Raw genomic sequence first — 14087 nt, 5'->3', positions numbered from 1 at the left:
TTGATGCACCCACCATGGCCGAAATTCCCAAGAGAAAATGTGAAGATGATTTTGCTAAATTTTATGCTATTTGACTTGTGTTTGATGGTTTGGAGAATTGGAAGAAAAATGGAGTTAATTGGAGTTGAATTGGACAGATTGGCCAATTAATCGAGTGATAGATCGAATTAGGCCAATATCGTTTTATTTAGGTACACAATTGAATTTGTGTAGAACATCGTGTTTAGACGATAATCCGAACAATTTGCATTCCATTTCATGCATCCATATAGTTTTATAATGGTTTAGCACCAATGTGGTAAATTGCTTGATTGTGCATTATGTCTAGGTGGTGAATCCTCCGACAAAGGCGAAGAAATTATACCCGAGGATCGATAGTTGGAGTACTCTAAAAATTTGACTCTCGAAATAGTGAGTAACCTTATTATCATTTTAATTATTTAAAGTGGTCTTTTTATTCAATTTTGTGAATTTTATGGAAAATGAGTTAAATGGTTAATTTTTAGGTTTTATAAACAAAATGTGTTTAAATGAAATGATTTTATAAATTGTCTTGAAATTGAATGGTGGCTTTGAAAATAGAGTAATTGGAGACCATTTGATGTATTGTGAATTTATGGTTCTAATTGATTGGCTTATGGCAATATTGGCATGAATGGCTGAATTGGTAAATGTGCTGAAAATGTTTGAACTGTTGATTTGTCTTGAGAGGCTGTAAAATAAAATAATTGCCATGTTATGCTATTGCAAATTTTATTATATGGTGGGTTTAGCTTGCTGCAGTGGGCGGGTTCTGTGGACCAGCCTATTAGAGGGGCACAAAATCTGGTTACATACGTACCTTAGTCGGAGAGGCACGTAGGGTTTCTCCTGATGTATGGTTAGAGTTCACATCACGTCGAACCACCTCGTGATGATGAACTCCGATAACGCCAAAGAACGACTGTGTTTTTCAAACTAAAAAAATATGTTTACATGTATACGAAATTTTTAACAGCCTTGGCGGACTCGGTTAAATGCCTCGGCCAAGGAATTCTCGAGAATGATTGAGATAGGAGCCAAGCTTTTAAGTTACTCATAAGCCATGTTGATTATTTAAATGAAATGAATATTTATGTTATGAAATACATATTGAGATGGAATATTTAATCGTCTCCATTTACTCGACTTTAGATATTTTGGATGATGTTTGTTTACTAAGTGGGATTATATAATCTCACCACCCTCCTTTCCACCCATTTCAGGCTCAGAATAGGCTGTAGATAGCTGATTTCATCGAGGCTACCATTGGATTTGCATCCTCCAAATTGTAGGTTCACAATCTTCTTTACTTTTGGTTATTCGGGGGCCCACTGGTTATTGTAAATTAAATTAAATACTCCGACTTACTGTATTACAGTATGTATGAATTTATTTTGTTTTTATACTATAAAAATTATTTACGTATAACTATAAAAATATTGTTTTATAAGAAAAAAAATATTTTATTGAATATTTTTTTTTTATTTTTTATTATATCCAAATAATCATAATTTCATTTTAAATGAAGGTTTTAGTCGTTTAAACTTATTTTTGATTATGAATTATGTGTTTTGTACTCGCATACTATATTTTTAGCTGGTTTCAAAATTTTCAAGGAAAAATAACCAAAATGCCCTTGTGAGACAAAAATCATTTTTTTTATTGTTTTAAGTTGGAAATAGCTTAAAATCTATTAGAACATGATATTTGGCAACGATTACTCACAGGGGAAATGAGAATTTGATATTAAAGCCTTGTGGGGTTTTGATTGGCATTCTGGGTAATGAGTGTCTATCGGGACACCGAGACGATTATCACGGGCTCGAGGGGAGTACCGGGTCGTGACATTATACGATAATCACATATGAAATTAGAGAACACAAAACTGTTAGAACTGTCCTTACCGGCTATTCACTACCTTGACCATAGTCGTCCCCTTCGTCCATCAACTCAGGGCCCGACAACTCATCAACTAAACCAGCGGCGATGCGCATCCGATTCGTGCCACCAGAGGCTCTTTTCTCCTTCAAGCTTTTCCTTTTTTTCCTCGCACCTAAGCCCCAATCCGACTGATCCACCATGTGCCTTATTGGCAAGTACTCGTGGCCTTCTGATAATGGGACATCAAGGTCCACAAAATACTCTCGGTTGGCCTCATCCATGGTGGGTTCCAATGTCTCCAGTGCCCACAACTGCAAATAAACAAATAAAATGTTGTGATTATCAAATAAGAAAAATTATTATACAAATATAAAGCAAAAATTAGTAGCTGTTCACTTACATGCTCAGATGACTCTAACTTCTGAATTGCCGTGTAGAAGTCTTTTGGCTTTTGATTGTATTCCCATTTGCACATTCGTGGGTAGATATTGTCTTTCGGACCAGATGGGGCAACTATTTTTTATAGGGCAGAAATTGCCTCCATTGCCCAGAACTGCAAGTCAAATGTAATCATTATCAGATCGTATATCATAAATGAGTGTAGCCATAAATTATTAAATCAAAAAAGAAATTGAAAAATGTTACGTGATAGTACCTGTATCACCCATGCGAATCCGTAAATATTGTAGTGTAACTGAGTTTCTTTTGTCATGCTTGAGTCAGGCACTTCGAACCCTTTCAAAAGGTAGTCCAAGGTCAGCTTCCAAACATAGTGCCCCCATGGGAAGACATTCCAAGCGTCGATGTCCTCCACCAATGACATCAACCAAGGCATCACCCGTCTATGGTAGTCTTGACCAAATAAAATGTTATTGGCGATCAAGACGAGTGCCATCTTGGTCGCATCTCCTAGTCGCTAGAAGTTGCCCCCGCAGAACGTATCAAGCAAAGCTTGCAGCTTAACGCTCTCCTACCCATTCTTGTATTTGGCATGAATTTCATCTGCAATAACCTCGTACAGTCATTTGAACACATCGAGCATTGGACCAAACTTGAGCCCGGTGATGAGGCAGAATTCCTTCTTTGATAACCGTGCCTTGCTCTTGCCAATAGCAAACCATAGCTCGTGGTCCATTGACTGGCTCTCATTGATCCGGCGAAGCATGATGCTGTGCAGAAGACCGACGCAAAAGTACCTTTGTGGATAGACGTCCAGGATCCTTCTGAAGCACGTACTCTTCACTGCATTGTACTCCCCCTTCTGTTGGAGAGTCTTTGTGATGTAATGCAGCTACGACCACTTACAGTGGGTGTTAATTGTGATGTTGAATGCCCACTTCTCCCTTGGCACGATAAGCAAACTGTCAAGATCCTTGTACTATCTGCACTGGATCTGCAAAACATGGCACACATGCATCAGTGAGTTAAGCTGTAATGTGCAACAAGGTATACTGAAGACATAAATAAGGAATAAATGTTGTGAAACGACATGCATAACAAGCAAAATGTTGTGACACGCCATGCATAGCAAGCAAAATGTTGTGACAAACCATGCATAACAAGTAAAATATTGTGACAAGCCATCCATAACAAGTAAAATGTTGTGACACACCATGCATATCAAGTAAAATGTTGTGACACACAATGCATAACAAGTAAAATGTTGTGACACCCCATGCATAACAAGTAAAATCTTGTAACACGCCATGCATACTGAGTAAAATGTTGTGACACGCCATGCATACCAAGTAAAATATTGTGACATGCCATGCATATCAAGTAAAATGTTGTTACTTGCCATGCATATCAAGTCAAATGTTGTGACCCGCCATGAATATCAAGTCAAATGTTGTGACACGCCATGCATATAGAGTCAAATGTTGTCACACGCTAACAATGCCGTGACACGATAAACACCAAAAAACCCCTAAAACCACTACGACTTAACCCCAAAAACCATCAAACCAGCAAGAAAACGCAGTGTACACATTTGCAAAATAAAACAAAAAACACGAACATATCAAACAAACCCAGCAAAAAAGCAAAAAATTAAAGAACACAACAATGTTTTAATTTGACACTCACTGACCTCTTCACTCATAGCCGACATTGTTGCTGGTGCTGTGCTGTCGTTACGCTTGCAAAGAGCCTTCTCGAACACTTCGATACCGGTGGGAATGAGAAATGAATAACACAGACGTTAGGAATTTTGAAAAAAAACTGTTTAAAATGAAAAATGACCTTATAATATTCTTATTTTATTCGTTTCACTAAGGGGGTGGAAGTTCAAACGATTACCACGATAACTGCCTGCTTATTTTTTTCCTCTCTCTATTTTAAACCATGACGTGTCAGTCGTTCAAGAAATGCCCTGTCACACACTCTAAACCAAGCAATGCCGTGTCACACACTCTAAACCATGGAGTGTCAGCTTAACAAGCAATGCCGTGTCACACACTCTAAACATGGCGTGTCACCAACTGTGAACTTTGGCTTGTCACAACTTCCCTCCATGCCGTGTCACCAACTCTGAACTCTGGCGTGTCACAGATTCCCTCCATGCCGTCTCACCAACTCTTAACACTGGCGTGTCACAAATTCCCTCCATGGCGTGTCACCAACTCTGAACTCTAGCGTGTCACAGATTCCCTCCATGGCGTCTCACTAACTCTGAACGCTAGTGTGTTACAGATTCCCTCCATGCCGTGTCACCAACTTTGAACTCTGGCGTGTCACAGATTCCCTCCATGGTGTCTCACCAACTCTGAATGCTGACATCTCATAGATTCCCACCATGTCGTGTCACCAACTCTTTACACTGGCGTGTCACGAATTCCCTCCATGGTGTTTCACCAACTTTGAACGCTGGCGTGTCACAGCCATGTCACACATTCCCAACATGATGTTTCATGAACTCTAAACCCTGCCCTGCCACAGCCGTCTCACATATGGCCTGCTATAGTAGGACCATTTCCTGCTTTGGATTCACTCTTTCTCCTTTTAATTCACCACCGTATTAAGGATTTCTAGTTTCACATCATTAGCCAAGCTTTTCATTCATCACGACCGGTTCCTCGTTCGATTTAATATCACTCTTCTCCTCTTATTTGAATGCCATGAACCAAATCTCTGAAAAACCATCTCATGCAACATTTATTTATTTTTGAATAACCTTCGCAAAAAACAAAATGGATGTTTTGCACAAAATTAGATGTTCGCAAAATTCTTTGCATATTTATTTATTCTTTCCATTTTCTGCCTGTTTGAGAGTACCCGCTAAAGAAGATGGCTCATTAAGGGCATTTTTGTCCCAAAATTTATTCGGGTGGCTAAAAATAGCTAAAATTATCTCGAGAATTATTTACAAAAACACGTTATTTTTAAGGACTAAAAAAAAAAAATTCCCCTAAAGGATTTTTAAAGCGCCAAAGTAACAAAACAACATAAATGGAGGTACGTGAGTTTCGCTCCGGTATTGGGATATCCTTTCTGGCATGGGAGAAGTCGTTAATTTCATGGAGACCACCTATTAATTAATGTCCATTAATAGGATTTTTGGTCAACTTAAATCTTTCCTTGGCTATTCGAGAGAAGTGAATGCTGCCCTCCTGCTGGAATGTTTAATATATATGACTATATGAGCACTTTGGAATTCACCTGAGTGACTAAAAATTTGGAAGGACAACTGACGTAAATGCAGGCCCCTTGGTAGAAATAAAAAAACTGTTTCAAGAGTATCCGTTAATCAGCTCATTAAGCCAATTGCCAATTCATTAATTTATCTTAAAGCTAATTATTTTATCTGTTGTAAATTATGTAGTGTTAATCGGTACTGAACATGTGGACTTGAACAGTATAACTCTGAGGCTCACGTATAAGTTGAACAAAAATATTATGGAATGAAACAGATGGGCCTTTTATTACAGCATAGGTTTGCATATTCGACAGTACAATCCCTTCATTTCAGCTCATCATTAGAGCTGCAAATAAAATATGCTCATGTATGTAATGTAATCACATAGTCGAATTTGCGTCCAATCTTCCTGGTTCCCATTTGTGACGAAATTCATCGTAGTTTTCAGGAATGTTTTTCAAGTAAACCCCATCATCCTTAGCAGTCCAAATGCAATTTTTCCAATTGCATCTATAGAAAAGATCATTATCGTCCCAAAACACTTTGAAAGAAGCATGGACATTGCCCCAGGCCATGTAACACCAGAAAAGCGTTTTTCCGAGTATCTGTGGCTTGAATTTCCAATTGAATTCAGTGCCTGCCGTGAGATTATGGATGCCCAAATCATTGTCACCAGACTTGCAATGCAGAAACAATATCTTCTCGTGGCTCATCCCATTGACAGCATGAATATGCCATGTCTTGTACATCTCGAAGCCGTCTGTATGCCCTTCACCGGGTTCAGAAGGACTTGGAGTTGAAGAACTTATGGCTATTATTGCCAAAACAAGCAAGAAAAACATAGTTCTACAGACACAGCTCATTGTTTTATGTGTTGAGAGTTGGAACTGGAAACTGCAAGGGCTATTAGACAATTTCCCTTTTTCCCTCCAATGAATTTATAGTCATCAACTAGTAGTACTGTGTGGACACTGGAAAGGTTGGTAAGCGTAATTGGCGTTTCTTTTTACTTCTTTCATGCATCGAAATTTGCAAGTCCGCTTACAAATGCAGATTACCGAATTTCGGAATCAGAAAAGCTTGGCCTAAAAGGTTATAAATGTGCCAATGCATGTAATAAAACTACATTAATTTATATCAGCTTCTTTCTGCCATTTGGATGAAGAATCACTCAATTCATTAACATTAAATTCAAGGAGGCATCCTATTTAATTTCAATTAAAACTAGGATTCTTATTTAAAGTTTTTCCTATTTTATTATGGAGTGCTCTTAAAATATTTTTAAAGATTAGTTAAAAATATATTATTTATAGTAACATATTTATATGAAATCTAATAATTGACAATTAATGTGAAATTTAGTATATTGAGAGAATATATTATTTATTAAAGGCTAGCCAAACCTAAAGAAAAATGATGACTCTTCTAATTAATTGCATAGAAGGACACAAATTAAGTTATTAATTTTGCGATACACACCAGTTAGACAACTAATGCTCCTTAATATATAATTGATTTTCATCTAAGCAAAGAAAAAATTGATTAGTCAAACATTTCCCTTTTATTTCTTGTTGTGGTGTGTTTTTCCCACTTTGGTATTTACTGAGTAATTAAAATCAGAGGGAAAAGTGAAGTAAAAGCACACCTTTTGGGAAGGACAACAAACCGTTTTCAATAAACCCGTAACCCGCAATCAGTCCATTAAGCCAATGGTCCAATGCTAAAGTCCCATCAATTAAAAATATCAACAGCAATATTACAATCAGCTAGTATTACCAAAAGAAAATATGATCCATGAACAGGCCTTGTATTGTGCCAGATAAGATGCCCCGAAAGCGAAAATGATGGACGTAATCTGACTTTGCTTTGAATGGAAGGTATTTCTCAATAAAAAAAAAAAAAAGAAAATGAAAGAGAAATTTCTTGTTTTGCGTGGTTGCATATTAACAAAATTTCAACATTTGAGGGCTACTGACTTATTGGTCAGGACACAATCCATCAGAAGTGTTAGTTTTGGTGGTTTTTTTTTTTTAATTGGACAAAGAGAGATTTGAATCCTCTTTTGTAAATAAGAGATAGAGGATTATGTACTAACCAATAAATCAAATGCTTACGTGTTTAGTAGTCTTGATCATAAATTAAATTAAAAAAGAAGATGACGAAAGACATTTGACTTGAGGGATATAAGAGATCAGCAATAACAAAAGAAAAATCCAAAGCTAGCTTGGTAGGTAGATAATGGAATTCAATCTTGGAGTAATCCTGGTTGCCATTGCCCACGATACTCATCAGAATCTCTGGCAAGATCTTTTATGTATATGCCATCATCCTTAGCAGTCCAAATGCAATTCTTCCATAAACACTTGTGAAAGAGAAGCGCATCCTGCCAGAACACCTTGAACGCGGCGTGGGCATTGCCGTCCTTGCTCATGTAGCACCAGAAAAGCGTTCTCCCAAATAAATTTTGTCGAAAACTCCAAGTGAAACTTGTACCGGGAGAGAGATTCTGGATGCCTAGATCATCGTCTTTAGACTTGCAATGGAGGAACAATGTCCTGTTATTGCTCAATCCGTTAACAACGTAGACATGCCAACTTGTGAATTCCGGAGGCAAGCCCACCTGATCAGCTGCAACCAAATATGGGTGAACTGTGGCTAATGCCAAAACAAGTAGAAGAACGAAGCTATCGAAAGAGCTCATTGTTTGAAGACTATTTTTCATTTTTTTCCTGCTGAAGTGACTCGGTTTTTCATCTCATTTTATAGCTAAATCTTGGCGTGGGAATTTCTAATGCAATTATGAGTATCAACGGTCTGCCATGCTAGAATTGAAGTTTTGGGAGAATGGAAAGTCATTTAATCAGAAAGATTAAATTTAAATAAGATTGTACCGCACGTGCATGTAATTTAACTGATAGCACTAGCTAGAAGGAATATAGGGGGTTGGAACTTGAAACTTGATTGGAAGCCAAAACATTGTAATCGTATCAAAGAGGAAATATCATGGGTTAAAGGTGTCAAATTAAGAAGAATGAAGGGAAGGTAAGGATGTCAACGGATAAATCACTCGGTATGTATAGCTTAACCCTATTATATATTAGAGTGCTTTAACTTTATAATTATTCAACTAAAATTTGAAATTATTACTTAAATATTATGTGAATTCAATAGACGTTACTTATTAAATACCCCACCTTATTAACTATTCATTTAGATATTCTCACCTTAAGTTCCATTTTCCATATATTTAACTCTGACCTTACAAGGCTTCTTACATCAATAATAATCTATCGACGATTTCCTTTTTTATTAAAAAACAATAATGTTAAGAACAATTATATTTCAAATTATACAATAGGAATTAAAACCAATATACAATAACAAGATCAATAACTTGAACATTTGAGGCATGCGGTGGAGCCTTAACCGTAAATATACCACCTTCATGACCTTGTTCTTCTTTAATGTGTTTTTTTACCAGTAAAATAAAAAAGGTATTATATATAAAAACATTGAAATAAGTTTTTATTCTTTTATTATATTTAATCAAGCCCTTATACTTTTATTTTAAATCAAATAAATCTTTATATTTTTATTTTGAGCTAAACAAACCTTTATGACTAATAGTTTACTTAATCAAAATGTCACTTATCATTCCATATCACATGATGTTGATATAACTTAATGGATGATGACATGACATATTAATGTGGCATGATGACTTGGACATGAGACATTTTTCACCTTCTATATCAGCACCACATCAATATCACTTGAGCATAAAAATAACAAGTGGCTAATAAAAGAAATAAGTTTGAGGGTGTGAAATTGAGAAAAATAATAAAAAAAAGAGACAAGAAAAATGAAGTGTTGAACAAAGAAAATTTTGATGAAAAAGAAGTGTGTTTGGTGAAAGAAAATAAAGCTCTAAATAGGTTTCAAAATGACTATGTGCTTAGGATGATTTGAGCAACATATTATTCCATATTCTACCTTAACTCGAGCCAAACATTACAAGCTCAATAAAATACTGTTGATCCTTAACTTAGTATTAGCCTACATTAGTGGAGAGAGAGATGAAAAGCAAACATATGGAATTTCAATGCTTCTTTGAATTTTGCATGTGTATAAACTTATTCGGGTTGTATAATGTTCTTGGTGAAAAAATTGCACACACACATGGAAATCCACTTAATGATAAGTTTGCATTTGAATTGAAACATAAACTTGAATAATATTTGTATGTTGCTTAGAGTTGAGAATATGGATTAACTTTTGAGGATATTAAAGGTGATTAATGAGTTGGTGCAATTGATTTCTAGTTAAGTTGTTTTTCTTCATTTAGGTTTTGTATTTTACTTTTGCTTGAGGACTAGCAAAATAGTAAGTTTTGGAGTTTGATAGCTCTATGATATAGAGTTATTTTGCCACATTTTGATTATTAAAGATAGCTAAGTCCTTGTGCTTTTAAGTAATTTTAGGTAGTGTTTTTGCTTTTCATTATTAAGTTTAATACATGTTGGAATTTTTTAATTTAGTAATTTTAGCTTATTTTTATGCTAAAAGTCCTAATTTGATCCATCATTGATTTAGTCCTTGTTTTGAAGATGTGCAAGTGCATAAAACTTCATGTAGGTTAACTAAGTAAGGATGATTAATGTAGAATTTTCTGAACATGTTGTAGTATTTTCATCATAACTCTTCGTACAGAACTCCAAATCAGGTGATTCTTGGACCACTGGAACATTAAGAGGAAGGGATACAACTTTCATTTCTATCACTTTACCCGATTCAGAACGGACCACGGTCAAAATCCTTGTTGAATTTGAAGCAATGAGGCAGTCTGCATGGAGTGAACATGATGCGGTATTTTGAGCATAACTCTCACTCCCGAAGTCCAATTGATGTAATGCTAGAGCCAGTAGAAAGATAAGAGATAAGGATAAAACTTTTATTTTTACAACTTTTTCATTTTCAAAGGGGATCATAGATAACAATCATCAAGAAGCCAGCACCACGACACTGACAAGACTTTTTGGTCAGATTTCAAACAGAACATGAGAGTCGCTGCTCTCGAGGAATTTTCCAAAAATAAACATCTTACGGGATTTTGGAAGTTGAGGCTTTTGGAGGCTATTTAAGGGGCCTTTTTCAAAGATTTAAGGGAAGAGGCAGCAAGCAATTTCTCTGGAGAAAAAAAGTAAAAAACAAAGCAAGAAAGTAAGAGAATTTGAGTGAGAATTAAGATCACAAAGTTTCAATTATTAATTTTCTCTCTCTATTTTTGTGTTTTTCTTATTTTCTTGACTTGGATTAATGGCTAATTTTCTTTGGATGAAGTTTTTAGTAGATATTATGAGCTAAACTGTTTTTCTAGGATTGTGGTGGATTTCAACATATAGTTTGAATATTTATTTCTTTTATTTACTATGAATAGGTATAGATTTGTTTATTTAAATATGTTCTTAATGTTTTTATTACCTGGTCAATAATTAACTAATTTGTGAATCAAATTGAGACTTGATAGAGAGATTTTAGATTGGACTAAGCTTTGAAAAGTGTATGTTCATGTCATTTAGGTGATTTGATTCGTGATTTGGGTAGACATACGCCAATTGCTATATATAGCCAAATTAGAACACCAGCTTAATGAACCTTATTTAATTGATTCTTATAAACATATAGTGACTCAATTAAGTTAGGTATTTGTGCAAGTATCTCGACGAAGACTTGTACATAGCTTTGGATTTTAGGTTAGTGAAACCACCCATGAACATAAATAATAAGAGAAGTTGGTATTAGATGAAGTGTTGAATGAACCCACAATTCTAGATTTTAGTCTATTGCTTTTCTCAAGTAAAATTTCAAATTATGTTAATTAATTTAGTATTTACCTTAATTTAGTTTTAATTAATTTTTTAAAAAATTTAATTCCTTGAATAAGATTAGTTTGTTATAATTTTAGTACTTAGTAAAGATTTAGTAATAAATCTTTGTGGGAACAATATGCTATTTCATCATTATATATCTTGTTTGTGATAATGTGTACTTGCGTAAAAATTCGACAATAGGATCACCTTGGTGATTTTAACACATTAAAGTACAGAAGTAAATTAAAATTCAGAAAGTTACTTTGCCCAGTGATCCTGTAATCACAATGGCACTTTCTTGAAGCAATCCCGTGAACACCACAAGGAGCAAAAAACCTAGCCAATCAAGTGCTTGGCTTTCAACGGTAGTACATACGATTGTAAGACAAACCTTTTGCAAAGGAGGGAGTTTTTTTAACTTTTCTTTGTGCTAGCAAAAAGGACAACATTTGACCTTTTTTTACTTCTCACAAGGATAGTCGAATCTTTCGATTGAAAATTGCTTCACAACCAATTTTCTCTCTTCAAAAGGTGAGTGGCGGCTAGTAGAGGAAAACTCCTTTTTCTTCTTTTCTAACAACTATGTTTGTCAATTGTGAGAAGCTCTAAGAAAATAGTTAAAAGGTGACATATAGTTAGGTCAAAGTAACTTCAATTTTGCAATTAAGCCCTCAATATTATAACACATTATAATATTGTGTCCATTACTTAATTAAACTCTTTTAATTAAGTCCTCAAAAATTAAAATTAAAATTAATTTCTTTTATATTTTGCAATCAAGGCCTTATTATTATAACTATTTATAATCATGCCCAATACGTAATTACACACTTTTAATTAAGTTTATAAAAGTTAAATGCCTAGTATGTGATTTAAGTCCAACTTAAATCATCACACTTCCAATTTAATTCATAATGTAATCTTTGTGTACGATCCATTAGGTTCCTAACATGTCGAAAATGGAATTGAATTATAATTTTATTAATTAATTAATTTAAATTAATCCTATTCAATTTAAATTAACTAATTCAATTCCATTGACCAAGATTGGCATCTCGTAATGCATCATGGCCATCTAATTGTTAAAAGAGTCAAAAGATTCTTTGACAACCTTTTGATGTATAGTTTTACAGTATAATTTATTCCCCCATCATATATCTCAGAGATAATAAGAGTTTGGTGTAGTGTTTACTCTTATTGACCTCTATATTTGTTCTTACAGTTAGATCATTAACTTTATAGATACTTATGAAATTCATTTCCTAATCTCTTAATCACATTGGCCAAGGATTTGATTATGGTAATATCAACCAAGAATTAATGAGATATTTTCACTTGAATCATTTAGGGTGATGATTCCTATTTTGACCACTCATTTGCCTTCATATGCTTTATACTTTACCCAAAAGCATATTATTTTAACATCCTTGGTTAAGCACTCGTAGGGATGAAATCAAAGCATAGCACTCTCTACATATAAGATAACTTGGTGTCTCAAATATAAGAAGTAGTTATACAATTGACACATGAGAAGCATTGCATAGACATTAGGGTGAAATACCAAATGCACTTCTCATGTCGGGTCATATTCAGTGAACTTGCTCATCTATGGCAAGCACCCTCATGCTAGTTTTAAGTATTTCTATACTTCACCTATGAGAGTAGCTACTTACTTCACAAGAAAGGAATATAGTATATGCTGATCTTTGAGCGTTATTGATGCCTTATCTCATTAATACAATGATCTAGAACTTTTAGGAATAATCCTTTGATGCATTAGGATCTCATAATTTTATCCCAATACAATTCCTTTGCAAGGCATATATAGTTCCATGGGATTTATCTACATAAGTATAAATAATAATTAAATCACAAAAACTAGCTCAATGTTATTATGAATAAAAAAAAACTGTCATCCATGAATATCCCAAAAAAGCCATTCCCATACAACCATAGATTGGCTTGTAGGGGCTGATACTAACATATTCCATTAAGCTTTTTGTATAAGATCTCTCAAAGGTAGTTAAACTTATAAAGACTTGAGAACTTGCTCTGATACCAATTATTATAAAAGATAAGTTTAAAGTAAAATTACCAAGAGGGGGGGGGGGGTGAATTAGTTGTTATGTAAAAATTCCACCTTTTTTAAAAGTTCGTTCAATTGTGAAAGAATAAAACAATAAAACAAAGTATGAACTTAATAAGTAAAGAGCAACAAAGTAAGAAATGTCAAGCCCTACTCTATTATAGACTTGTCATGTCATTCATGTAGTTGATAGCATATCTACATACTTGGATGCCTCGAAGAATCGTTAAAAGTCGGTATCGTACCTAGTGGTACAATTAAGTCGATTAAAACCTCGAACTAGTTTGAATAGAGATTTTAGGATGTATTTGAGAGTTATTGAACCTTAGAATGTCTTAATATGGTGATTCGGAGTTCGAGGATTAATTTGGAGTCAAATTAAGAATTTTTATAACGTAGGGGTAAAATGGTCATTTTGCCACCCGAGGGCAAAATGGGAATGTTGGATGAAATTTTTGACCAAGTTTGACTAATTGGAGCATGATTTGAATTTGAGAAATGAAAAATTTTAATTTCGATATTTTTTCGAACATAAGGGCAAAACAGTCATTTTACGTGTCCACGAGGACGTAATTGAAATTTTTAGAATTTTACA

General features: G+C 34.6%; 2 protein-coding genes across 2 annotated transcripts; both read right to left on the bottom strand.

Annotated features, from left to right (window-relative positions):
* On the bottom strand, positions 5917-6440 carry LOC18612855. Its single transcript, XM_007049814.2, has one exon. It carries the CDS (start codon positions 6397-6399, stop codon positions 5917-5919), a length of 483 nt encoding a protein of 160 aa, XP_007049876.2. The 5' UTR covers positions 6400-6440.
* On the bottom strand, positions 7669-8257 carry LOC18612854. Its single transcript, XM_007049813.2, has one exon. The coding sequence runs from the start codon at positions 8235-8237 to the stop codon at positions 7782-7784; it is 456 nt and encodes a 151-aa protein (XP_007049875.2). The 5' UTR covers positions 8238-8257; the 3' UTR covers positions 7669-7781.

This window comes from Theobroma cacao, chromosome 1 (genome assembly GCF_000208745.1).
Source record: "Theobroma cacao cultivar B97-61/B2 chromosome 1, Criollo_cocoa_genome_V2, whole genome shotgun sequence".
Lineage (NCBI taxonomy): Eukaryota > Viridiplantae > Streptophyta > Magnoliopsida > Malvales > Malvaceae > Theobroma > Theobroma cacao.
Note: the sequence above shows the minus strand (reverse complement) of the source record. Positions and strands in the feature narration are given on the sequence as shown.

Bases quoted from the DNA above. Each gene is read 5' to 3' on its own strand.
- LOC18612855 (XM_007049814.2), bottom strand. From the start codon at position 6,399: ATGAGCTGTGTCTGTAGAACTATGTTTTTCTTGCTTGTTTTGGCAATA.
- LOC18612854 (XM_007049813.2), bottom strand. From the start codon at position 8,237: ATGAGCTCTTTCGATAGCTTCGTTCTTCTACTTGTTTTGGCATTAGCC.